At 42.4% G+C, this 27777-nt stretch overlaps 1 protein-coding gene and 1 non-coding gene across 4 annotated transcripts in view; both read left to right on the forward strand.

The window, feature by feature from the left end:
• RALB (RAS like proto-oncogene B) overlaps positions 1-13522 on the forward strand; it is a 40323-nt gene extending 26801 nt beyond the window's left edge. For all 3 annotated transcript variants that reach the window (XM_061198900.1, XM_061198909.1, XM_061198891.1), the window contains exons 3-5: positions 5531-5739; positions 9377-9554; positions 11972-13522. In XM_061198900.1, the coding sequence (XP_061054883.1) occupies positions 5531-5739; positions 9377-9554; positions 11972-12091 (507 nt within the window). In that variant the 3' untranslated portion in view covers positions 12092-13522. The remainder of the gene's footprint in view (positions 1-5530; positions 5740-9376; positions 9555-11971) is intronic.
• Positions 13523-24241: 10719 nt separating this feature from the next.
• On the forward strand, positions 24242-24314 carry TRNAC-GCA (transfer RNA cysteine (anticodon GCA)). The gene has a single exon. It is a non-coding gene; the product is annotated as a tRNA-Cys (tRNA).
• The last annotated feature ends 3463 nt before the right edge of the window (positions 24315-27777 follow it).

Below are 27777 nucleotides of genomic sequence, written 5' to 3' on the forward strand. Positions count from 1 at the left end.
TGCGACTGGCCCCCAGTGGGTGGAGGCCGGGGATGCTGCCAAACGTGCTGCAGGGCGCCGGAGGGTCCCACACGGGAGAGTCGTCCAGCCTGGAAGGTCTGTCGCGCTGCTGTCTGGGGGGCGGCCTGGCCGGAGTCACGTCAGGGGAGGGGGGCTGCTCTACCACGCGGTGACAGAGGGGCCCCGGGTGCCAAATCTGAGAGCACGTTCGGACCCCGAGCCCGACTCCGCCGTGAGGTTGGAGCCGTCCTGCCCAGCCCGGTGGCTGACACCGCAGGAGACCAGGGCAGTCTAGACGGCATGTCTCACTTTCCCTGTGTGTGTTTCTGTGTGTACAGCAAGAGGGAGGAGAAGAGATGCGGAAGAATCAAGAGCTTTTTCTCTTCTTCCTAGTTTCTGCAGAGAACCAAGGGGAAGCTGTGCTTGGCCTTGGTCTGTTTCCCCCTGGCTAACGTATGTGGGGACCAGAAAGCAGCAGTTGTTGAAGGAACGGTAACATAAAAGCACAGCAGCAGCAGAAGAGATGGAGTGCTTGCGTCCATCCCCCTAACAGTGCTGCCTGCTAGAACCTTCTGTGATGCAGGGGGTGTTCTGTATCTGTGCTGTCCAACACCTGTGGCCGCTGAGCCCCTGCTGCGTGGCTAGTGGCTGCGAGGTTGAAGGGTCTGGCTCTAGAATCACAGTGTCGGAGCTTGAAGAGACCTTAGGGGTGACGGCCAAGCCCGGCTGATCGCAGACTCCCCCGGGGCTCCTTTGCCAAATCCCTCTGGAGCTGGAGCCGAGTCGTGCTTTTCCTGAAGCTCGGCCAGCAGTTCCGAGGAGCGGCCAGGTGTGGCTCCCCCTGTCCGGGAGGCCAGAGGAAAGGAAACTGAGTCCCGTGCTCGGAGATGCGGGTCGGCTGACGCCTCCCGAGCCATTCGGACCCTTTGTTCTTGGTCCAGTGCTTTGCCCTTCGTTTAAAAAAAACTTTTAGCTTCTGTGGTGGAATTTCCAGGAAAGCTGGATCACGGAAGCAGCCACAGCCTCGGAAGTCTTTATCTTTGTCTAAGTTCTGACTTGGAAAGATGGGCAGGGACTGCAGTGAGGCAGAGGGAGAGCTTGCCCTTGCGACCCCTGGCCGGACGCACTCGAAGACTTCTTAGCTGCCTGCCTGTGCCGGTGAGGTGAGGCTGGCCACGGGGCGGTTCGGGCGGCAGCCACGCTCGCGAGGAAGGCGTGAGAGGCTGGGCTTAGACCGCGTGTCTGGGCGTCTGCGGCGGGGTCACAGCAGCCCTGCAAGCCAGCGCGGTGGCTCCTGCTGACAAGGAACGGAGACGTCAAGGCTGTGATCTAAGCCCCCACAGTGAGCGCCCTTCCCCGGCGCGGACGCACCTCCCCGCTGCCGTATGGGGGACGTTCTGACTTCCAGCGTCAAAGGAGCGGGTGGGACTCTTGCTGCTTCATCCTTGGAAGTGCAGGAACAGGCAACCGAGGTGCTTTAGGGTGTATGGAAACGTTCGCACTGGGTGTTGGGGTGGTTTTCTTGGGGGGTCATGTATTTATCTCTCTGGAAGGACATTAACAGGAGGACACTGCTGTGAAGCACAGGCAAATTTTCATCTTTTCTCTATTTTAAGATTGTTATATGAATGTAAGAGACTCTTGAGTTTTATTTATTTTTCAAATTAATTAATTCATGTATTTTTGGCTGCGTTGGGTCTCCGTTGCTGCGCGCGGGCTTTCTCTAGTTGCGGTGAGTGGGGGCTACTCTTCGTTGCCCTGCGGGGGCTTCTCATTGCGGTGGCTCCTCTTGTTGTGGAGCACGGGCTCTAGGCACGTGGGCTCAGTAGTTGTGGCTCACGGGCTCTAGAGCGCAGGCTCAGTAGTTGTGGCTCGTGGGCTCTAGAGCGCAGGCTCAGTAGTTGTGGCGCACGGGCTTAGCTGCTCCGTGGCATGTGGGAACTTCCTGGACCAGGGCTCGAACCCGTGTCCCCTGCATTGGCAGGCGGATTCTTAACCACTGCGCCACCAGGGAAGTACCCTCTTTAGTTTTAGTATTAGGTTATCTTTAGATTTAAAATCATTTGAGTTAGTAGCTATTGATTGACAACACAAGGTCCTTCAAAGGGTCCATAAGTTCATATCGATATTTTCAACTCGATTTTTAAATTTTTTAAAAATTTAAATGCTAGCTTTATGAAGAATTCATGCACCATGAAATTCACCCTTTTAAAGTGAACCATTCAGTGATTTTTAGTGTATTCACGCAGATGTGCGGCCATCACCACAATGCAATCGTAGAACATTTGTATCACCCCAAAAAGAAGAGCTCTGCACGGTAGCAGCCGTTCCTCATTAGCACCTCCCCCCACCAGCCCCCGGCCTGGCAACTGCTTTCTGTTTCTATGGATGTGCTGTTTGGACATTTTACATACGTGGAATCAGACACTGTGTGACCTTTATGTCTGGCTTCTCTCACTGAGCATCACGTTTTTTTTTTGTTTTTTGTTTTTTTAAAATTTTTATTTATTTATTTATTTATTTGTGGCTGTGTTGGGTCTTCGTTTCTGTGCAAGGGCTTTCTCTAGTTGCGGCGAGCGGGGGCCACTCTTCATCGCGGTGCGCGGGCCTCTCATCGCGGCCTCTCTTGTTGCGGAGCACAGGCTCCAGACGCGCAGGCTCAGCAATTGGAACATCACGTTTTGAAAGTTCATCCGTGTTACAGCTGTATCAGCGCTTCATGCTTTAAAAAAAAATTGAGATGTAACTCACATACCATAAAATTGAGCCTTGTAAGTGTACAATTCAGTGGTTTTTAGTATATTCACAGAATTGTGCAGCCATCACCACTACTTCCAGAACATTCTCATCCCCCAGAAAGACACCCCTCACCCACTGGCGGTCCCTCTCCACCCCCTTCCCCCAGCCACCACGAATCTGCTTTCTGTTTCCATAGATTCGTCTGTTCTGGATGTTTCATATAAATAGACTCATATATTATGTGATATTTTGTGTCTGGCTTCTTTTACCAACCATAATTTGTCAAGGTTCATCCACGTTGTGGCATGAATCCGTATTTCCTTACTTTTTACGACTGAATAATACTCCAGTGTCTGTATATGTCACGTTTTCTGTATCCATTTGTCAACTGATAGATATTTGGATTGTTTCTACCTTTGGCCATTATGAGCAATGTTGCTGTGAACATTCATCTACAAGTTTTTGTGTAGACATGTCAGATTCTCTTGGGCGTGTACCTAAGTGAGAAATTTCCTGGATTATATGGTAACTCTGTGTTTAACTTTTTGGGAACCACAAAAAGGCCGTGTTTCCATGGCAGCTGCACCGTTTTACAACGTATGACGGGTCTAGTTTCTCCGCAATCTCGCCAATGCTTGTTATTGTCTATCTTCTTGATTACAGCATCCTAATGGGTGTAAAACGGCATCTCATGGTTTTGATTGGCATTTGCCTAATGACTAGTGATGTTGAGCATCTTTTCATGTGCTTATTGGCCATTTGTATATCTTCTTTGGAGAAATGTCTGTTCAGATCCTTTGTCTATTTTTTCTTCATTTGTTTTTTTTCTTTGCCTATTTTTAAATTGGCATTTAATTTCATTTAATTTTAAAATTGTCTTTTTATTGTTGAGTTTTAAGAGTTATTTATATATTCTGGGTACAAGTTCCTTATTAGATACATGCTTTTCAGATATTTTCTGCTATTCTGTGGGTTGTCTTTTGACTTTCTTGGTGGTGTCCTTTGAGGCATGAAATTTTTAAATTTTGATAAAGTCCAATTTATTTTTTCCTTTTGTTGCTTGTGCTTTTGGTGTCATATCTAAGAATGCATTGCTAAATCCAAGGTCATGAAGATTTCCACCTTACGTTTCCTTCTAAGAGTTTATAGTTTCAGCTCTTGCATTTAAGTCTTTGATCCATTTTGAGTTAATTTTTGTATGTGATGTGAAGTAGGGATCCAACTTCATTCTTTTACATGTGGAGATATCCAGTTATACCAGCATGAATTCAAGTTTAATAGTACATTGCTATCATTAACTTTTTTCCCTGAATATCTTGACTTATACTATCATTAAAATAATTACTCATTTTATGTATAATGCAATGTAAAGAAAATAGCTTTGAAATATTCATATCATTGCTACTAAATAATATAACCACTGAGGGAAGTTTAACATTTCTTTGAATTTTTTTTTGTCCTTAGTCTCTTTTAATGGGATGTATTCTATCCAAATATTCTTTTTTAAAGTCTCTTGAATTAATTCTTTCTCTGTCGGGTTACATTACCAATCTAATATTCATTTACGTTCACTTGCTTCAGTTTTCCTGTTTAACAGCTTTTAAATTTGTTTTGTTTTGTCTTCCCAGGGTGTGTTTTCCCTCACTTTTTATAGCTGCATAGCATATGCATTCTGTGGATCCCTGTCCTGGGCATTTGGGTGCTTTTTCATCTTTTGCTGCTACACGTGGTGCCACAGTGGATAACCTTGTATGTTGCTGTGCAGGTGTGTCTGTAGATTAGCTTCCTAGGGGGAGGACTGCTTCTCTCACTCGATTAGGTGTCGCCATGTTGGTCTCCGTACAGACTGTACTGCTGTCTCCTGCCATTAGCAATGTGCAAGAGGTGTGTTGTCACACTTTGGGACTTTTGCCAGTCTGGTAGGTGAAAAATGGTATCTCCATGTAGTTACCATTTTCTTTATTAGTGAGGATGAACATCTTTTCATGTTTAACATCATATGTGTTTATTTTTCTGTGAATTGTTTATGTCTGTTGCCACTTTTTCCCATCGGCTTGTTGATCTTTTTTCCCTCCCTGTTTCCAGTTAATATATAGTTCTCTATGATATGGGTTTAAATACTTTTTCCCTGCTCGTCATTTGTCTTTGTTTATAGTGTGTTGTGTCATACAGAAGTTTTAAAACTTTTTATGTAGTCTAATTTATCAATTTTTTCTTACATGGCTTCTGGATTTTGAGTCATAGTTAAAAAGGCCTTCCCTACTTCAAGGTAATAAAGGGATTTCACCCATGTTTTCTTCTAGTACTTGAGGGTTTTATTTTTAACATTTAATCTTTGACCCATTTGGAGATTTTCATGTTGTATTGTTATTTAAGCCTCTGAGTACCTCTTGACCAGTTACTTTTCAGAGGAGTTTTATAATTCTGTTGATTAAGAATAAGAGCTCCCGTTTCTTACCCTTGCCAGTGTTTAACTGTAATTTTATACTGACAAGAATATTGCCAAGCCTTCTGCTCTCTGCTTGGTCTCTTCTCATCTGTAAAATGGGAATATCTGTTCTTATTGTTTAAAAACAAAATAACAAATGGTGGAATTGGAAGCAACAAAGAAGTACTACCTAAGGAGTTATCTCTATCCTTAGTGCCTTACATGTGGTGTGATAATTATCAGCACTCAGTAAAGCCGCAGTTGATGATAAGCAAAGCACCCATATATTGAAATTTATTTTTTGGCAGCTCTTCTTTCTCTTAGAACTTGGTTAACTACTAATCGTGTCGTCTATTTGCTCAGTTCGTGGAGGACTATGAACCTACCAAGGCTGACAGTTACAGGAAGAAAGTGGTCCTGGACGGGGAGGAAGTCCAGATAGACATCCTGGACACAGCCGGACAGGAGGACTACGCGGCCATTCGCGACAACTACTTCCGGAGCGGGGAGGGCTTCCTCCTTGTGTTCTCCATCACCGAGCACGAGTCATTCACAGCAACTGCCGAGTTCAGGTGCGTCCCAGGGGGCCCTCTGCCTTCCGTTCTTGGCAGCCTTGGAAAGAGGTTGGGGCTGAGCGGAGTACGTCTCAGGACGAAATCTCTCTGAAGAGCTTGCTGGGGCTTTTTGGATCTTGGCACTTTGCAGCTCGTCATTTGTTCTGCTCTCTTTGGGCTTCTTAGGTTTGTAACTTCCACATATAAATGATCTTAAGGATCTGTTGTTCCTAGAGAGGACGAAGCCATTCCATACAGTCAAGAGCCGGTAGTTTTGTTTTCATGTAAATCCCGAGAGACAGGGGTTGGTAAGCGTTAACTATCTTTATCTTTTTCCCAATTTTGCTAGAAAAGCAACAGTTCTGCTCTACTTTGAGGCTTCTGAAACCTCCGATGTTGGGAGAGTGGACGCCTTGGGTCAGAGTGACCGTGTGCTGCTCCCCTGGGGACATTAGCTCAGTGGGGCAGAAAGCACCGGCCTCAGGGTCACATGGACCCGGGGGGTCTGAGTCCCCGCCCTGTCACAGTACTGTGACCCAGGGCAAGTGTGCTTCGCGTTCTCTTTACCTGAAAACGCTCTTGTTGATGAGACGAAATAAAATGACGCGTTAGACTTAGATTTCCTAAGGAGAACCCTTCATGGTGTGGCGGCCCCAGGCCCTTCTCACTGTGTGGGCACAAGGTGAGTATCCACCGCTGTAATTTATTTGAAATCGCGCTATGTCGAGATCCCTGAAGTTCATTTTGTTACAAAGAAATAGTGAGCTGTGTGGGCATAGTGCTCCCAGGGATTCTAGTGGGAAGGGTCTCTCTCTTTCCCATCCCTGTCCCAGCTCTCTTACACACTTGTGCGTTTTCATCCCCCTCCTTATAAACAGATCCATCCAGGTGACTTTTTTTTTATTTTTTGGCCGCACTGCGTGGCGTGCGGGATCTTAGTTCCCCAACCAGGGATCCAGCCCGTGCAGTGAGAGTGCCGAGTCCCAAGCGCTGGACCGCCAGGGAAGTCCCCAGGAGACTTTTTATTCTAAGAACCAGAACTAGAGTCTAATAGGGAACTAAAAACGAAAGAAACAACCAGTAATCTTTTCTCATTCTTTAGCAAGTTCTGGTCAGAAGTGAAGGTCATCAGCCGAAGGTGAGAACGAGGAAGCTAAACATCCCCCCAAGATGTGGAAGGAGCATCAGTGGGCGGGGGAGGGGGGCAGCGCTCAGGAGCGGCCTCGGGGGAGACGGGCAGAGCAAGGGGAGAGGAGTCAGGCGGAGCCTCAGTTGTTGTCTTCGTGGCCCCAAGCCTCCCGAGGGCGGATGACGCAGTTCTCGGCAACTGTGGCGTGTGTGTTGTGAGCTGTTAACCGGCTAGGACTCCCTGTGAGAAACCCTGTTACTTGTGGCTCTTCCTGCCGTACCGAGAAGCTTCTGTAAGTGGCTAGAGTCCACGTGTTCACAGTTGGCTTTGCGTCGACACGATCCTGCTGTGACGCCTTCTTGAGGACCGAACAGGACGGATGCACTCACCGCCCTATTTTCTTCCCCGTCCTGAGCCTTGGGTTTCCCATCGGCCCCGTGAGTCACCATAAAGGAAGCGCTGGCTGTGCCCCCAGTCACTGCACACACACAGATACACTCGTGCCTCCTTACTTCCTCCTGGGAGGAGGGTTTTGGTTGTTATGAAAGAAGAGAAAGGACAGGTGATGACCTAAAAGAAAAAGGAAGGGGAAGTTAGTGCTTGTGGCTTGAACTCTGGGCAGTTCGATAAAAGCCCCAGGCCGCCCCGGTTTCCCACGGCGCTGGAAGCAGACGGATGTGGGTAGATCCTCGGAGCCCTTACGCTTAAACTCAGTCGCTTCATGCCTGTTAGGAGTTTTAAAACAGCATTTCTGCATTTATCTTCCAAACGGAAAGGCTCCAACATAAAACAAAATGTCAATACACCCTCTCTTCCTTGAAACTTTTAGGCTTGTTACAAGAGACCAGAGCTTGGTACTCCTGTTTCTCGTTCAATATGTTTATCGATGAGGTGATTAGTCACGCCTCTGCAAGACTAATGAGCCAGAATGTGATCAGTTTTTACTGTTCACCACGTTTACTGATCACTAACTTCTAAGCATAGCGCGCGCTCTTTGACCCCTGTGAAATGCAGGGTGCGGCAAAGCTCCTCAGAGACAGGTTTCAAGCATCTGCTTATTTTTCATTTTGCTTAAAGTGGGGGATAAATCAGGAGCTTGGGATTCACAGACACACAGTCTGCATACAAAGTAGAGAACCAACAAGGACCTGCTGTACAGCACAGCCAACTCTATTCGCTATCTTGTAATAACCTATAAGGGAGAAGAATCTGAAGAAGAAGGGATACATGTATATGTGTAACTGAGTCGCTGTGCTGCACACCTGAAACTAACACGACACTGTAAGTCCACTAGACCCCAACTGTAAAAAACTGATATCTCGTAGTGAAACCGACTGTATGGGAAAAAAGTTAAACGTTTTTATTATTATGAAATGTCACCCCGTATTATATAAAAGTCAGTGCACATCCCCACCAAATACGTTTTTGAAGGGGTCTCTTTTGGGAATGTGTGGGAATACAGAAGTAGGCAGGTTCCCCCTGGTTCAAAATAATGGAAGTGGAATATTTAATTTCTTGAATACTCTGTTTTTCCAAAATGATTTTAGGTAGCTGATTATTTTTAGTAGAGGTAAACTTTAATGTGCTACAGGTAGCAGTTATTTTAGAGAAGATGTTTTGGAAGTACTTTTCCATAGGCCTTGTAGTATTTCATTTTTTTCCCCCCACTTTGTAGTAGAAAAATAAGGCATGTTGAAGTAGGGCTCCTGCCTCACAGACCTGGGCGGGGGCGGGGTGCACAGATGTAGACGGAGTTGAAGCAGGAGTGGCACAAAACCTACTTACCTTTACTGTGAGCGTCCCTCTAATGTTGCTTTGCTTTTCTGTAATATTCTACTTGACTGAGGAAAAAGAATCATCGGTTTTTGTCCCACTGCATTGATTTCACGGTCTGCTAACAGACCATAAGAAAACCCCTGGGTTTCATGGCTTTTATTCTCACAAAGAAATCAGACTTTTTTTTTCCCCCAGGGGCATTATTAAGCGTTTTGTATATGAAGATACTTCTTTCATCTGGTTTCTACCACAGAGGGTCCCAGGTTTCTCCTTTGTTTTGTTTTTTGGCCGAAGCATAAATTGGGGATGCTGTTGAAATGCAGAATCCTGGGCTCCTGCCCAAGTATCTGCTCCTGGGCCCAGAAACCTGTGTTGTTGTTTTTTTTTTAAAGAACTTTTCTCCCGTTTTACTGTTCATTTTATTTATTTATTTTTTGGCCACACCGCGCGGCCTGCGGGATCGTAGTTCCCCCACCGGGGATGGAACCCGGACCCCTGCATTGGGAGCGCGGAGGCCTCACCACTGCACCGGCGCCAGGGAAGCCCCCAGACCCGCGTGGGTAGTGAGCGCCCGGGTCCCCGGGGCGCAGCAAGCTGGGAGCAGAGCCGGCAGGCGCTGGCTGGCCACGGGCTGGAGGGGCGCTGCCCGGGGACGGGCCTGGGCCAGCAGCCCAGCGGCCTCAGCCCCGCCTGGGGGGGGAACCGGCGCCGGCCTGGCCTGCTCAGCCGCCTTCTTGACCTGTCACCCAGGGAACAGATCCTCCGCGTGAAGGCGGAAGAAGATAAAGTCCCGCTGCTGGTTGCGGGAAACAAGTCCGACCTGCAGGAGCGGAGGCAGGTGCCGCTGGAGGAGGCCAGGGCCAAGGCCGAGGAGTGGGGCGTGCAGTACGTGGAGACCTCGGCCAAGACGCGGGCCAACGTGGACAAGGTGGGCCCTGCTCCCCACGTGCCGGTCCTGGGGAGCCGGGGGGGGGGGGGCGCCTCCCGGGGGTCCAGGCGTCCGCACGAGCGGCTCGGGGAGGGTGCGGCCCCCCGGAGCCGGGTCAGGTGCGCGCCGTCGGGCGGGCGAGGCGCGGCCTCCGCAGCCTCCGCGGCCCGTGTCCTCCAGGGGCGGGGCCGGCGCCTCCGGGGGTCCTTGACTTTGCCCAGTGATGAACACCTACGGTTTGAAAACCCACCTTCCAGTGATTGCGATTGTGAGGCCTTCTTTTAAAAAGCTGGCGTTCACAGCGGTGGCCCCAGAGCTAAAATCGACCACCTAAAAGCTGAGGTCCTCTCTCTGCCGTCACGGCCTGGGTTCCCGTAAGGCCGACGCGCGTCACTTTGCAGCCACGCCGTGGACTCGTCTGCTCCGTCTATGCAGCACCCGAATCCCTCACATCCCTTCTCCTTTCTCCTTTGCTTCTCACCTGAGGAGGAAAGGATTTGAAACCAGGTGTCACTTAAGCTTGCAGGGTTGCTGGAAGGACGCTGGTGTTGGAAGGCGTCCGCTTTGGGAGCCTCCCCAACGACGTCAGTCTGTTAAGCTGCATCTGCCGTGCGAAGCAGGTTCCTTTTTCTCTGTTAGCGCTTACGTTGATCCGTGTGCATTTCCAAATCTTTCCGTTTCTATCAAATTGTGTTCTAGCTGTAGAATTAGAAAACACACAGGAAGTCCAGTCACGCACTTGATTTTTAAAAAATCAGGAAGACTTCCCGGGCTTGGAACTGCCGACCTGGGGGGCGGGAGCTGTCACACCGGCTTGTCACCTCCCCTTCCTGGCCGGGACCGGCCGGACCTGCCAAACGGGAACCAGCAGAAGCTGATGCCGGGCAGCGTTGTGTTCACTGTGAACAGTTCCCAGGAAAGGAGGTTGTCGATGAGACTGGCGATGAACAGCTTGGGCATCATTTGAAGCTGGACACACGCCCTTCCTTCCCCTCCCTCCGCCTGCCTTCTGCTGCTAGGACAGGGAAAAACCGGCGACATTCGAAGCTGTTCACGGTCCCTGTTATGGGGGAGGGGGCGCTTTCCTGAGAGGCTGAAGGAAAGGGGTGCTTAGGTCAGCCTGATGCAGTTGGGGGGGGGGTCCTTTCCTGCACCCGGAGCTATTGGTGAGGGCTCGTGGAGTCCACACTCAGAAAGCTCAGTCTCGCTTTCCTCTAGAAAGTAACAGGAGCCTGTTCTGTGCAAACATCCGAAGGTCAAAGGCTACGCTCAATCTCACACTTTCCGTCTTCTCTGTGAGAAATCGCAAATCTTTCTTTGTAGGAGGCGTATTTTGGCTGCTGGCATGTAGTCGGTACCCGGGCATGGTTGCTGGTAGCAGAGGGCAAAACCCAGACCACTGTGACAACTGATAGCACGCTGGCATTCAAAGGACACGTCTCATCAGCTCTTGATGAGGCCCCTTGCAGCTGGCATCACGGGAGCGGGGAAGGGAGGGGCAGACGTGGGGAGGGTGGCACCCCCCTCCGCCCCCCACGTCGGGGGCCCCATCGTTTGTTCAAGCTGCATCCCCTCCTCCTCCCCGCCTGCTGCGTCCCCCAGTCTGCCGTCGGGGTCAGGCTGCGAAGCCGTCCTGCGTGATGGCACTCGTGCCTGTAGGGTCAGGGGAGGACTCACCAGCTCGGTGGAATGTGGCAGGGCCCTGAGGCCCTCTCCTCCCTTCCCTGTCCCGGTGGCTGGAAGCCAGGACGCCTGCTGACTGTTGGCACTCTCGGTGTCTGTAAGTTTCACAAGCTGTTGTCGGTCTGTCCTGTGATGTTTCATCCTTCATCACACTTATCTCCAGGACAGGTTTCATCAGTGTGAAATAAGCTGCTGAATCGTAGTAACGGTATGACGCTGCTGCCCTTAGCTTGACCCATTATATGATGTGAGCAGAGAGGTTTCCTTTGTGGAATTAGAATACGTTTCTAATGTTAGTTCTCATCTGCTCTAGACCTTTTGTTTTTTGGGTTTTTTAAAAAATTAATTAATTTTTATTTTTGGCTGCATTGGGTCTTCGTTGCGGTGCGCGGGCTTCTCATTGCGGTGGCTTCTCTTGTTGTGGAGCGTGGGCTCTAGGCATGTGGGCTTTGGTAGTTGTGGCATGCGGGCTTAGTTGCTCTGTGGCATGTGGGATCTTCCCGGACCAGGGCTTGAACCCGGGTCCCCTGCATTGGCAGGCGTACTCTTAACCACCACGCCACCAGGGAAGCCCTAGACCTTTTGTTTTTGATGGCCCGTGGTTTTTAAGAATACATTTGGCTTTATATATACTTTAAACTGTAACTACATATCCTGCTTGGTCGAATTCCTTCATTAAATCATTAAATGGCTTTTTCTTCCTTGTTCTTTTCACCCCTTCCTCCCCACCCCAGGTGTTCTTTGACCTCATGAGAGAGATCAGAGCAAAGAAGATGTCAGAAAACAAAGACAAGAATGGCAAGAAAAGCAGCAAGAACAAGAAAAGTTTTAAAGAAAGATGTTGCTTACTGTGAAGGCCGAGGTGCTGGACCAAGTCGGTCGCCACTAAGGAGAGAGGGCAGGTTCCTCAAGCCAAGACTCCAGTCGACCTCTCGGCCTGTTCCCTGCTCTCCCCAACCTCATTCACACACGCTTCTGTAAATGGGGAAAATATTTGTGAACCAGTGGCTGGCAGAAGAAATAAGCCCTTGACCGTGCAATGGGACGGCTCCTCTGTCGGGAGGTTTCAGAGTTTCCTCCTTCTTTTCCTTCCTAAAATAAGCCACGTATGTAGTGCTACAGGCAGGCGTTAGCCAAGTGTTAATTAAGAAGGACTGTCCTAGCTTCTTATTTTTTCCCCAGTTTTGTAACATTAGCGTCTTTCGTTTTGAAATAAAAGTGTCTTGTTTTATTAGATCTTGGGAGGCGAGGGTGGGGTGAGGCTCCCCCCACCCTTGTCAGCTCAACAGTAGTTCTCAGAAACATCCACTAGGTTCTAATGACGCTGGAAAATTTGGAGATTGTTTTGGGTCTCTTGGCCACACCCTGTGGATCTGAAGCAGAGCTACAAAATAAAGTTGAATGGGGCCAAACAGATCAACACCAAGCTCAGAAATCCTTCTCAATATGAAATATGAAGGTTGTGCTCTTCATAGTTAAATAGCAGCCAGTTACGGTCTGTGTTGGCTGCTTTTCTCCTGTGGCATCCTGATTTTTGTGTAGGAGCTTCGTTTTTAATAAGCGACATGAAGACTCAAGAGCAATATACTGTATAAATGATATACTTTTCTAATCAGAATTTTTAAAAGAAGTCCTTTGGCTAAATCCTCTCCTAATTGCCACTTGTAGGGTCAGGCCCCTCCTTCTCCACCTGTAACCCACGCTCTGTCCTGACCCACTCCTCCCTGCAGAGGTTGAGAGGACCTTTTGTTTCTTTCAGTGTAGCCCAAGTTCTTCTGAAGAACGTGATGACTTAAGATTGCATTCTAAAATCATGAAGCCAGAGCCTATGCCAGACACCTGCTACCTCTCATAGAATTGCTCAGTAAATTCAGAAGAAGTGGAGAAGCCACTGCCCCTTTACCTCTGAGAATTGGCTGCTGTTTCTAATATAAATTTGTTTCTGAGACAGCCGTCTAGTTAGTTAGAAAAAGATTTTTATGGATGAGATATTGTCTTTCTTGTATCAATATTCTGAATTCAGCAGTCAGAAAATTTTTCATGAGGAAAGGAGGACAGCGATAAAAACCTAGTACTCAGCATATTTTTTCCCCATTTTTCAGAAGTGATATTTCACGTATAGGTGCCAAAAGTGAATTGGGGTGGGGAGAACGAGAACGGGAACCCTTGGAATTTATGGTTATTACAGAAATTGTAGAAATTATGATCTGACTGGAAAACAATCTTGTATTACCTCCCAAAGAATCATGGGCTTTTTTTCAATTAAAAAACAGAAATTTACAGTTTTTCAGAATTTCAGCCTTCTTATTTTATCCTTTTGTCATATATGTGAAATGTAAGTATTAAAGAAATGGACAGGTATTCATTATCGTTCTTGTTAGATGTTCTGCAAACTTTTATTTCAATTAATTTTTTGAATTGGGCTGGGGGAAATAAATTTGTAAGTATAAACAGTAATTTTAACTTCATCTTTCCTTTGGAAGAGAGAGATGACTACTCTTCTTAAAATTTAAAAAGTTGAAGGTAATCACACTCTTGCATTTTTTGAAACAACCTTTTTCTTCTCCTCCTAGTTTGCCACCTGTTTGATATATCAGTTCTGGTTGAGAGTAGGTAGGTTTGGAGTACATACAAATAAATTAAGGATGGTATGAATTGTTCCATGCCATGGAAATTATTCTTAGTATATGCCATTAGTGTATTTCTGAAATTATATTTAACTGGATAGCAATCAGAAATGGATCTTCCCAACAAAATGATTTACAGAGATGAGATTCTTTTCCGTAGAAAAATAAGGAAGCAATGTTCTTTATAAATTTGAAACATACTACCTTGCTAAATGACTAGATATTGTGTCCATAGCCTAGCATTATTTTTCCGAAGTCTTCCTTCTAGAAATATTTGAGCACCTACTTGGTGTCAGGCTCTATTCCAAGTGCTGGGATATTGTGTTGAACAAGATAGGCCAGAGCTCTATTCTCCTGGAGCTTATGCTTTAGTGAGGAAAGAGACAAATAATTGAAAATATCACAGCAAGTGCCTTGATGATCATAAAACTGGGTAATAGGATAGGAAATGTTTCTGGGCCATAGAGCTGATTTCAGTTGGGTGGTCAACAGGCTTCTGAAAGGGAGTGACATTTAAGCTGAGACCTGAAGGAGCCACATGGCTGCAGTGTGATGAGTGGCAGAGCAGTAGAAAAAGACCTAACAAACAGGCTATAGATTCAAAAAGTGATGCAGAGGAAAAATACCTGGATGTATAATTCCCTACAAGTGCCCTAGTTCATCAAATATCAGACACCACTGATGATAAGACATCCCCATAATTTACGTACCACTAAGGAAAAACCTGCCAAATTATGTGAATCCATCCTGACACCAATGACATGAATATGTGGGAAAAAATTAGATGCTGTAGATTAGGCAAATTATGATATATAAATTTAAACGAAATGAAATTGGGGTATAAGATTCACCTATGTTGGTCTAAACACTATATTATAATAAAATAGCATAGAAGCTTAACAGTGGATAAGTATTAACAGTGGGAAAGTACCCCACGGCGTAGGCGGGACTGAGGGCAGTGCCAACAACAGTGTACCTTGTGAGCCTGCACAACGGGTGACAGGTGGCACCACAGAGCACACTCACAGGTGGACAGCTCCAGTGGAGGAGTCCTCATCCTCTCCCAGTGGGAGTGCCCCAATTCCTCCTACCTTGCACTGCATCTCAGAAACGCAGCTCAGAAATGGGCTGGGGCTTCTACTCCAACAGCTAGGAAGCAGACCCCACCCCTGACAGGGCTGCGACAGTCACAGAGCAAATAGGAGGTCCTGGTTAACATCCGGTGCAGGCTCTGGTCACACCACCAGTCACACCCCTATCAAGGTGGTAACGGCACATGCTGAGGAAAGAGGCAACAGGCACCCACACTAAAAGCAGCCCTGGCACCGAGATGCTCCCACATAAAAATAGCCCTCCAAGACCACAGTAGATAATTGTTTCTCCTAAACTCATAGAGCAAGAGAAATATAAGTAAAATGAAGCAGCACAGGAACCACTCCCAGTTAAAAGATCAAGAGAACGCCCCTGAAAAACAACGAAATGGAGTCTAATAGACACCAAGTTCAAAAAGGAGATAATGAAAATACTGAAGGAATTAATTAAGGCTATTGACAGAAATGCAGATTACTGTAAAAAACTGGAAGGAGTAGCCAAGAAAAATTAGAAACCTCATTTGCTGAGATGAAAGCTGAGCTCAAGGCAGTGAACAGAAGAATGAATAATGCAGAAGAACAAATAAGTGATCTGGAAGATAGAATAGTGGAAATAACCCAACCAGGACAGCAGACAGAAAGCCAAATGAAAAAAAAAAAAAAGCAATCTAAGAGACTTACTTATGGGATAATATAAAGTGTGCCAATCTACACATAATAAGGATTCCAGAAGGAGAAGAAAGCGAAAAGGGGATTGAAAATGTATTTGAAGAAATTATGGCTGAAAACTTCCCAAACCTAAAGAAGGAAACATATCCAGATACAGGAAGCACAGAGGGTCCCAAAAAAGATGAACACTACAGACCTACACCAAGACGATATAATTAAAATGGCAAAAGTTAAAGAGGATTCTGAAGGCAGCAAGAGAAAAAGAGTTAATTACCAGGGAACCCCCATAAGGCTATCAGCTGATTTCTCTACAGAAATGCTGCAGGCCAGGAGGGAGATGCAAAATATGTTCAAAGTCCTAAGGGGAAAATCTGCAACCTAGGAAACTCTACCCAGCAAGATTATTATTTAGAATAGAAGGAGAGAGAAAGAATTTCTCAGACAAGCAAAAACTAAAAGAATACAGCAATACTAAACCTACCCTAAAGGAAATATTGGAAGGTCTTCTCTAACTATAAAAGAAGCAAGAAGCCATAGGAAAGAGGAAATCACAATTGGAAAGTAAGTCACTTAAATAAGCCAGTATACAGATTAAAAGGAAAAAAAATAAAAATTCTTATGAAAGCAATGATAAGCATAATGAACAGCAAAAGGATAAACATGAAGATGTAAAGGAGGACATCAAAATAATAAAATGTGGAGGAGGAGAGTAAGAAAATGTAGTTTTTTTTTTTTTTTTTTAGAATGTGATTGAACCTATATGACTATAGATTGAACCTATATGACTATCATCTAAAGCAAGCAGATACAGGAAGTGGTTAACTTCCTTGAAAGTTGTAAACAACTTTTCAACAAAGTTGTAAACAACTTTTCAATTTTACTTGAAAAACAGGGTAACCACAAATCAAAAACATATAATAGATTCGCAAACACCAAAAAGAAGAGAACACAAGCATAATATAAAAGGAACACATCAAACCACAAAAGGAGAAAAAGAAAAAGGAACAAAAAAGAAGTGCAGAATCAACTGGAAAACAAGGCTGAAATGCCAATAAATAAATACATATTTATCACTAATTAGCTTAAATGTCAATGGACTAAATGCTTCAATCAAGAGACAGAGAGTGGCACATTGGATAATAAAACAAGAGCCTACAATATGCTGTCTACAAGAGACCCACTTTAGGGTAAGGGACACACACAGACTGAAAGTGAGGGAGTGGAAAAAAGATACCTCCTGCAAACAGAAATGACAAGAAAGCGGGGATCACAATACTCATATCAGACAAAACAGACTTTAAAACAAAGGCCATAAAGAAAGATAAAGGACACTATATAATGATAAAAGGAGCAATACAAGAAGAGGATTTTACACTCGTCAACATATATGCACCTAACATAGGAGCACCCAAATACATAAATACTAACAGACATAACGGGAGCAATTGACAGGAATACAATAGTAGTAGGAGACTAACACCACACTTACATCAATGGACAGATCTTCCAGACAGAGAATCGATAAGGCAACAGAGATCCTAAATGATACAATAGAACAGTCAGACTTAATTGATATTTTCAGGACATTACATCCCCCCCCCCAAACCAGAATATACATTCTTTTCAAGTGCACATGGAACATTCTCTAGGACTGACCATATACTAGGGCACAAAACAAATCTTGATGAATTTAAGAATACAGAAATTATTTCAAGCATCTTTTCTGACCGCAATGGGATGAAACTACAGATCAACCTCAGAAAAAGAAAAGAGACAACAACGATTACATGGAAACTAAACAACATGCTATTAAAAAAAAAAAAAAGGGTCAATGAGGAAATCAAAGGAAAATTTAAAATACCTCGAGACAAATGACAATGAAAACACAACCATACAAAATCTATGGGATGCAGCAAAAGCATTTCTTAGAGGGAAGTTCATAGCGATACAACCCTTCCTCAAGAAACAAGAAAAATCTCAAACGACCTAACCTACCACCTAAAAGAATTAGAAAAAGAAGAACAAACAAAACCTAAAGTCAGCAGAAGGAAGGAAATAATCAAATCCGAGAGAAAATAAATAAAATAAAGATTTTAAAAACAATAGAAAAAAATCAATAAAACCAAGAGCTGGTTCTTTGAAAGGGTAAACAAAATTGACAAACCTATGGCCAGGCTCACCAAGAAGAAAAGACAGAGAACCCAAATAAAATAAGAAATGAAAAAGGAGTAACATCAATCGGTACTACAGAAATACAAAATACCATAAGAGAATAATATGAACAATTATATGCCAACACATTTGACAACTTAGAAGAAATGGAAAAGTTTCTAGAAACATACAGCCCACCTAAATTGAATCAAGAAGAAATAGATAATTTGAACAGACCAATCACTAGAAGTGAAATAGAATCTGTTAAAAAACAAACAAACAAACAAAAAAACCCAAAGAAACTCCCTACAAACAAAAGTCCAGGACCAGATGGCTTCACAGGTGAATTCTACCAAACATACAAAGAAGAATTTATACCGATCCTTCTCAAACTCTTCCAAAAGGTTGAAGAGGAAGGAACATTCCCAAAGACATTCTGTGAGGCCACCAGCACCCTAATACCAAAACCAGACAAAGATACCACCAAAAAAGAAAATAACAGGCCAATATCTTTGATGAATATAGATGCAAAAATTCTCAACAGAATAGTAGCGAATTGAAACCAACAACACATAAAAAAGATCATACACCACAACCAAACTGGATTCATCCCAAGTTCACAAGGATGGTTCAACATATGCAAATCAATTAGTGTGATATACTACAGCAACAAAAGACAAAAAGCACATGATCGTCTCAATAGATGCAGAAAAAGCATTTGACAAAATTCAACATCCATTCATGATAGAAACTCTTACCAAAGTGGGTATAGGGGGAACATATCTCAACATGATAAAAGCTATTTATAACGAACCAACAGCCAATATAATACTGAAAAGCTGAAAGCATTTCCACTAAAATTTGAAACAGGACAAGGATGCTCACTCTCACCACTTCAATTGAACATAGTATTGGAAGTCCTAGCCACAGCAATCAGACAAGAAAAAGAAAGAAAAGGTATCCAGATTGGAAGGGAAGAGGTAAAATTGTCATTATATGCAGATGACATGAAACTATTTATAGAAAACCCTAAAGACTCCACACAAAGCTACTAGAACTGATAAATGAATTCAGCAAGGTAGCAGGATACAAGATTAACATACAGAAATTGGTTGCATTTCTTTAAACTGACAGTGAAATATCAGAAAGGGAATGTAAAAAAAAAAAAAAAAAAAAAAGCCTTTTAAAATCACATCCCCAAAAAAAGATACTTAGGAATAAACCTGACCAAGGAGGTGAAAGACTTTTATGCTGAGAACTATAAAACATTAATAAAGAAAACTGAAGATGATTCAAAGAAATGGAAAGATATCCCTTGGTCTTGGATTGGAAGAATTAATCTTGTTAAAATGGTCAAAGCAATTGACAGATTTAATGCAATTCCTATCAAATTACCCATGACATTTTTCACAGAACTAGAACAAATAATTCTAAAATTTATATGGAAGTATAAAGGACCCAAAATTGCCACAGTAATCTTGAGGAAAAAGAACAAAGCAGGAGGCATAACCCTCCCAGACTTCAGACAATACTGCAAAGCTACAGTAATCAAAGTGGCATGGTATTGGCACAAAAACAGACATATGGATCAACGGAACAGAATAGAGAGCCCAAAAATAACCCCCTACACCTATGATCAATTCTTTGACAAAGGAGGAAGAATATACAATGAAAAAGAGACAGTCTCTTCAGCAAGTCGTGCTGGGAAAGCTGGACAGCCTCATGTAAATCAATGAAGTTAGATCACACCCTCACACCATACACAAAAATAAACTCAAAATGGCTTAAAGAATTAAACATAAGACATGACACCATAAAACTCCTAGAAGAGAGCAGAGGCAAAAATTCTCTGACATAAATTGTACCTGTTTTCTTAGGTCAGTCTCCCAAGGCAATAGAAACAAAATCAAAAATAAACAAATGGGACTTAAACTTACAAGCTTTAATACAGCAAGGGAAACCATAAACAAAATGAAAAGACAACCTACAGACTAGGAGAAAATATTTGCAAATGATGTGACCAACAGGGGCTAATTTCCAAATATACAAACAGCTCATACTCAAAAAACCAAATATCCCAATCGAAAAATGGACAGACGACATAAACAGACATTTATCCAAAGAAGACATACAGATGGCCAACAGGCACATGAAAAGATGCTCAACATCGCTAATTATTAGAGAAATGCAAATCAAAAGTACAGTGAGGGATCACTTCACACTGGTTGGAATGGCCATCACTAAAAAATACACAAATAACAAATGCTGGAGAGGGTGTGAGAAAAGGGAAACTTCCTACACTGTTGGTGGGAATGTAAGTTGGTGCAGCCACTATGGAAAACAGTATGGAGTCTCCTCAAAAAACCCAAAATGGAGTTACCATATGATCCAGCAATCCCACTCCTGGGCATATATCTGGACAAAACTCTAATTCAAAAAGATACATGCACCCTTATGTTCATAGAAGCATTATTTACAATAGCCAAGACATGGAAGCAACCTAAATGTCCAGGAACAAATGAATGGATAAAGAAGATGTGGTATATATATACAATGGAATACTACTCAACCATAAAAAAGAACGAAATAATGCCATTTGCAGCAACTTGGATGGACCTAGAGATTATCGTACCAAGTGAAGTAAGTCAGAGAAAGACAAATATCATATGGTATCACTTATATGTGGAATCTAAAATACAACACAAATGAACTTACCTATGAAACAGAAACAGACTCACAGACATAGAGAACAGACTTGTGGTTGCCAAGGGGGAGTTGGGTGGGGGAGGGATGGATTGGGAGTTTGGGATTAGCAGATGCAAATTATTATGTATAGGATGGATAAACAACAAGGTCCTACTGTATAGCACAGGGAACTATATTCAATATCCTGTGATAAACTGTAATGGGAAAGAATATAAAAAAGAATGTATATATATGTATAACTGAGTCACTCTGTTGTATACCAGAAACTAACACAACATTGTAAATCAACTATATGTCAATTTAAAAAAAGAAAAAACAGTGGGAAAGTACTAACATATACAGTTAATGTTAGTAGTAGTAAACTTGACTTTGGTATTTTTTTTAAAATTCATTAAAATTATTTAATCAAAATTATATGTGCATGTGCTGGAAATTCTAATGGTCTAGAAGGGCTTGTAATGGAAACTCTTTACTTTTGCTCTTTCCCACTCCAGCTCTGTTCCTTGAAAGTCACATTTAACCATTTCTATTCTCACATCAGTGGTTAGATAACTCCTGTATTTCTAGATACTATTCATAGGCCATTATTGCTTGGTAGGAGGGGAGCACTCACAATATAAGCATACCCCATACCACACAGGTGGGTGACCCACAAACTGGAGAATAATTATATCGCAGAAGTTCTACCACAGGAGTTAGAGCTCTGAGCCCCACGCCAGGCTCCCCAGCCTAGAGGTCTGGCATCGGGAGGAGGAGCCCCCAGTGTATTTGGCTCTGAAGGCTAGAGGGGGTTATAAGCTGGTGGTGGATGTAGCGGGGACCTATGTGAACCCAGGCTGGAGGCAGATGTCTCGTGTCCTTGGCAGCGAAACCTGGCCCCACCCCATAGTCTGCAGGCTCCAGTTCTGGGACGCCTCAGGCCAAACAACCAATGGGGCTGGAACGCACCCTCACCCATCAGCAGACAGGCTGCCTAAAGACTTCTAGTGCTCACAGCCACCTCTAGACATGCCCAACCCCGCCTACCAGTGGGCAGGCACCAGCCCCTCCCACCAGGAAGCCTGCACAAGCCTCTTAAGCAGCCTCACCCCCCAGGGGGCAAAACACCAGAAGCCAGGAAACCATGATCCTGCAGCCTGCTGAACTGAGTCCGCAAACACATGTCAGAGCCTACCCTGGGGCCAGCTGGTCCTTGGGTGACAAGAGGGGAGTGTACTGCTGGGATACATAGGACATCACTCACAGAGAGCCACTTCAAGGTTGAGAAATGTAACTAAGCTACTACATACATAAAAATAGAAATAGAAATTTAAACAAAATGAGACAGCAAAGGAATATGTTCCAGATGAAGGAACAAGATAAAACACCAGAAGAACAACTAAGTGAAGTGGAGATAGGCAATCTACTAAGAAAGAGTTCAGAGTAATGATCATAAAGATGATCCAAGAACTTGGGAAAAGAATGGACACACAGACTGAGAAGTTACAAGAAGTTTTTATTTAGCAAAGAGTTAGAAAATATAAAGAACAACCAAACAGAGTTGAATGATACAATAACTGAAATGAAAAATACATGAGAAGGAATCAATAGCAGAATAAATGAGGCAGAAGAATGAATCAGTGAGTTGGAAGGCAGAGCGGTGGAAATCACTGCCACAGAACAGAATAAAGAAAAAAGAATGAAAAGAAATGAGGACAGTTTAAGAGGCCACTGGGACATCAAACACACCAACATTCACATTATAGGGGTCTCAGAAGGAGAAGAGAGAGAGAAAGGGCCTGAGAAAATATTTGAAGAGGTAATAGCTGAAAACGTCTTGAACATAGGAAAGGAAACAATCATCAAAGTCCAGGAAGTGCAGAGCCCCAAGGAGGAACATGCCAAGATGCATAGTAATCAAACTGACAAAAACTAAAGATAAAGAGAAAATATTAAAAGCAACAAGAGAAAAGCAACAAATAACATACAAGGGAATCCTCATAAGGTTATCAGCTGATTTTTCAGCAGAAGCTCTGCAGGCCAGAGGGAGTGGCATGAAATATTTAAAGTGAAAGGGAAAAACCTACCACTAAAAATACTCTACGCAGCAAGGCTCTCATTCAGATTTGACAGAGAAATCAAAAGCTTTACATACAAGTGCTAAAAGAATTTGGCACCACCAAACCAGCTTTACAACAAATGCTGAAGGAAATTCTCTAGGCAGAAAAGAAAGGGCCACAACTAGAAACCAGAAAATTACGAAATGGGAAAGCTCACCAGTAAAGGCAAACATACAGTAAAGTTAGGAAATCATCCACACACAAATATGATATCAAAACCAGTAATCATGAGAGGAGGAGAGTACAAATGCAGGATATTTGAATGCATTTGAAATTAAGAGATCAGCAACTTAAAGCAATCATGTATATATGTAAATGGTTACATCGAAACCTCATGGTAACCACAAAAAAAAATCTATAATACATATACACAGAAAAAGGAAAAAAGAATCAAAACACAAAACTAAAGACAGTCATCAAATCACAAGAGAACTAAGAGGAAAGGAAGAAAAAAGACCAACAAAACAGATCCAAAACAATTTATAAAATGTCAATAAGAACATGCATATTAATAATTACCTTAAATGTAAATGGATTTAATGCTCCAAGCAAAAGACACAGACTGGCTGAATGGATACAAAAACAACACCTGTATATATGTTGTCTACAAGAGAACCACTTCAGATTTAGAGACATATACAGACTGAAAGCAAGGGTAAGGAAAAAGGTATTCCATGAAAATGGAAATCAGAAGAAAGCTGGAGTAGCAATAGTCAGACAAAATAGTCTTTAAAATAAAGACTGTTACAAGAGACAAAGAAGGACACTACATAATGATCAAGGGGTCAATCCAAGAAGAAGATAAAACAATTGAAAATATATATGCACCCAACACAGGAGCACCTCAATACATAAGGCAAATGTTAACAGCCATAAAAGGTGAAATTGACAGTAACACAATAGTAGTGGGGGACTTTAACACCCAACTTACATCAATGGACAGATCATCTAGACAGAAAAGCAGTAAGGAAACACAGGTCTTAAATGACACATTAGACCAGATGAACTTAATTGATATTTATAGAGCGTGCCACCCAAAAGCAGCAGAATACACATTCTTTTCAAGTGCACATGAAACATTCTTCAGGATAGATCACATGCTGGGCCACAAAGCAAGCCTTGATAAATTTAGGAAAACTGAAATCATATCAAGCATCTTTTCTGACCACAACGCTATGAAATTAGAAATCAGATACAAGCAAAAAAATGCAAAAAACACAGACACACGGAGGCTAAACAATATGCTACTAAACAATCAAAGGATCACTGAATAAATCAAAGAGGAAATTTAAAAAATACCTAGAGAAAAATGAGAATGAAAACACAGGGATCCCAAACCTGTGGGACACAGCAAAAGCAGTTCTAAGAGGGAAGTTTATAGCAATACAAGCTTACCTCAGGAAATAAGAAAAATCTCAAACAATGTTAAGTTACACCTAAAGCAACTAGATAAAGAAGGACAAGCAAAACTCAAAGTTGGTAAAAGGAAAGAAGTCATAAAAATCAGAACAGATAAGTGAAATAGAGACTAAGAAAACAATAGAAAATATCAATGAAACTAAAAGTTGGTTCTTTGAAAAGATAAACAAAATTGATAAACTTTTAGCCAGACTCATCAAGAAAAAAAGGGAGAGGGCCCAAATCAATAAAATAAGGGGTCTTCCCTGGTGGTCCAGTGGTTAAGACTCCATGCTTGCACTGCAGGGGGCACAGGTTCGATCCCTGTTCAGGGAACTAAGATCCCACATGCTTCATGGTGTGGCCAAAAAATAAATAAAAATAAAATAAAATAAAACAAAACAAGACAAAATAACAAATGAAAAAGGAGAAGTTACAACTGACACCACAGAAATACAAAGGACCATAAGGGACTACTATAAGCAACAATATGCCAATAAAATGGACAACCTAGAAGAAATGAACAAATTCTTCGTAAGGCATAATCTCCCAAGACTGAACCAGCAAGAAATAGAAAATATGAACAGACCAGTTACAAGTACTGAAATTGAGTCTCTGATTACAAAACTGTGAACAAACAAAAGGCCAGGACCAGACGGCCTCACCTGGAAACTCTATCAAACACTTAGAGAAGAGTTAACACCTACCCTTCTGAAACTATTCCAAAAAATTGCAGAGGAAGGAACATTTTCAAACTCATTCTACGTTTGGTAGAATTTACCTGTGAAGCCATCTGGTCCTGGACTTTTGTTTGTAGGAAGGTTTTGTTGTTGTTGTTGTTTTGTGGGGGGCAGGGTTGTTGTGGTTTTGGTTTTTTTTTGTTTTGTTTTTTACAGATTCTATTTCACTTCTAGTGATTGATCTGTTCAAATTATCTATTTTTTCTTGATTCAGTTTTGGATGGGCTGTATGTTTCTAGAAACTTGTCCATTTCTTCTAGGTTGTCAAATTTGTTGGCATATGAATATTCATAGTATTCTCTTAAGGTTTTTTGTATTTCTACGGTATCAGTTGATGTTACTCCTTTTTCATTTCTTATTTTGTTTAATTGGGTTCTCTCTCTTTTCTTCTTGGTGAGCTGGCCAAAAGGTGTGTCAATTTTGTTTACCCTTTCAAAGAACCATCCCTTGATTTTATTGATTTTTTTCTATTTTTTAAAATTTCTATTTTATTTATTTCCTCTCTGATTTTGATTATTTCCTTCCTTCTGCTGACTTCAGCTTTTGTTTGTTCTTCGTTTTCTAATTCTTTTAGGTAGTAGGTTAGGGTATTTGAGATTTTTCCTTTTTTTGAGGAAGGCCTGTATGGCTATGAACTTCCCTCTAAGAACTACTTTTGCTGCATCCCATAGATTTTGTAAGGTTGTGTTTTCATTGTCATTTGTCTCAAGGTATTTTTAAAAATTTCCTCTTGGATTTCACTGTTGACACATTGGTTTTTTATTAGCATGTTGTTTAGTCTCCATGTAATCAGTTTTTTCTCATTTTTTCCCCCTATGTTTGACTTCTAGTTTCATGCTGCTGTTGTCAGAAAAGATGCTTGAAATAATTTCTAGACTCTTAAATTTGTTGAGGCTTTTTTTCTGCCCCAGTATGTGGTCAGTCCTCAAGAATGTTCCATGTGCACTTGAAAAGAATGTGTATACTGCTTTGTTTTCGTTTGGGGTTTTTTTTGTTTTGTGTTGTTTTTGGTTTTTTTTGGAGGTAACGTCCTGAAAAGATAAATTAAGTCTAACTGTTCTATTGTATCATTTACGATCTCTGTTGCCTTATTGATTTTCTGTGTAGACGATCTGTCCATTGATGTCTGGGGGTGTTAAAATCTCCTATGTTATTGTATTCCTGTCAATTTCTCTGCTAGTATTTGTTTTATGTATTTGGGTACCCCTATATGGGGTGCATATATGTTGATGAGTATAACATCCTCTTCTTGTATTGCTCCTTTTATTGTTATAGAGTGTCCTTCTTTATCTTTCCTTATGGCCCATGTTTTAAAGTCTATTTTGTCTAATATGAGTATTATGACCCTTGATTTTTCGTCCTTTCCATTTGCATGAAATATCTTTTCCATCCCCTTACTTTCAATCTATGTGTGTCTGTTGCCCTAAAATGGGTCTCTTGTAGGCAGCATATAGTGGGCACTTGTTTTATTATCCAATCTGCCACTCTCTCTTTTATTTATTTTTAAATTAATTTTTATTGGAGTATAGTTGATTTACAATGTTGTATTAGTTTCTGCTGTATATGTCTTTTAATTGGAGCATTTAGTCCACTGACATTTATGATAATTATTGATAATTTATTGACATTTTAAACCTTGCTTTCTAGTTGATTCTCTATTTCTTCTTTGTTCCTTTCTTTTTGTTTTTCCTTTTGTGGTTTGATGATTTCCTCTTATTTCATGCTGTGTTCTCGTCTTTTTCATTTTTTGTGAATCTATTGTATGTTTTTTACTTGTGGTTACCTTGTTTTTCAAGTATGTTAACCCCTTCCTATATCTACTTGCTTTAGACCGATAGTCATTTAGGCTCAAACACAGTCTAAAAAAAAAAATCTTACTATCATCCCCCCCATTTCACAATTTTGATGTCCTCTACTACATCTTCATGTTTATTATTTTGCTGTTCATTGTGGTTATCCTTGCTTTCACAAAATTTTTATTTTAATTAAAAAAAAAGTTTTAATCTGTATACTAGCTTATTTAAATGATTTACTTTCTGATTCTGATATTGTTTTTCCTATAGCTTCTTGCTTCTTTTGTTTTTAATTAATTAATTAATTAATTAATTTGTTATTTATTTTTGGCTGTGTTGGGTCTTTGTTGCTGCGTGCAGGCTTTCTCTAGTTGCAGCGAGCGGGGGCTACTCTTAGTTGCGGTGCGCAGGCTTCTCATTGCAGCGTCTTCTCTTGTTGCAGAGCATGGGCTCTAGGCACATGGGCTTCAGTAGTTGTGGCTCGTGGGCTCTAGAGCACAAGCACAGTAGTTGTGGCTTAGTTGCTCTATGGCATGTGGGATCTTCCCAGACCAGGGCTCAAACCCGTGTCCCCTGCATTGGCAGGCGAATTCTTAACCAGCCACCAGGGAAGTCCCTTCTTTTCTATTGAGAGAAGATCTTTCAATATTTCCTTTAGGATAGGTTTAGTATTGCTGTATTCTTCTAGTTTTTGCTTGTCTGAGAAATTCTTTATCTCTCCTTCTATTCTAATTGATTATCTTTCTGGGTAGAGAATCCTAGGTTGCAGATTCTTCCCTTTCAGGACTTTGAATATGTCTTGCCACTCTCTTCTGGCCTGCAGAATTTCTGTACAGAAATCAGTTGATAGCATTATTGGGGTTCCCTGGTAATTAACTCTTTGTTTTTCTCTTGCTGCGTTTAGAATCATCTTTAACTTTTGTCATTTTAATTATAATATGTCTTGGTGTAGTCTGTTTGTATTCATCTTGTTTCAGACCCTCTGTGCTTCCTGTACCTGGATATCTGTTTCCTTCTTTAGGTGTGGGAAGTTTTCAGCCATAATTTCTTCAAATACATTTTGATCCCTTTTTCTCTTTCTTCTCCTCTGGAATCCCTATTATGTGTAGATCGGCACGCTTTATATTATCCTATAGGTCACTTATTGTGCTTTAATTTTTTTTTCTTTTGGCTTTCTGTCTGCTGTTCTGGTTGGGTGATTTCCATTTTTTCTATCTTCCAGGTCACTTATTTTTTCTTCTGCGTTATTCATTCTGCTCTTCATTG

The sequence above is a fragment of the Eubalaena glacialis genome, chromosome 1, assembly GCF_028564815.1.
Source record: "Eubalaena glacialis isolate mEubGla1 chromosome 1, mEubGla1.1.hap2.+ XY, whole genome shotgun sequence".
NCBI lineage: Eukaryota > Metazoa > Chordata > Mammalia > Artiodactyla > Balaenidae > Eubalaena > Eubalaena glacialis.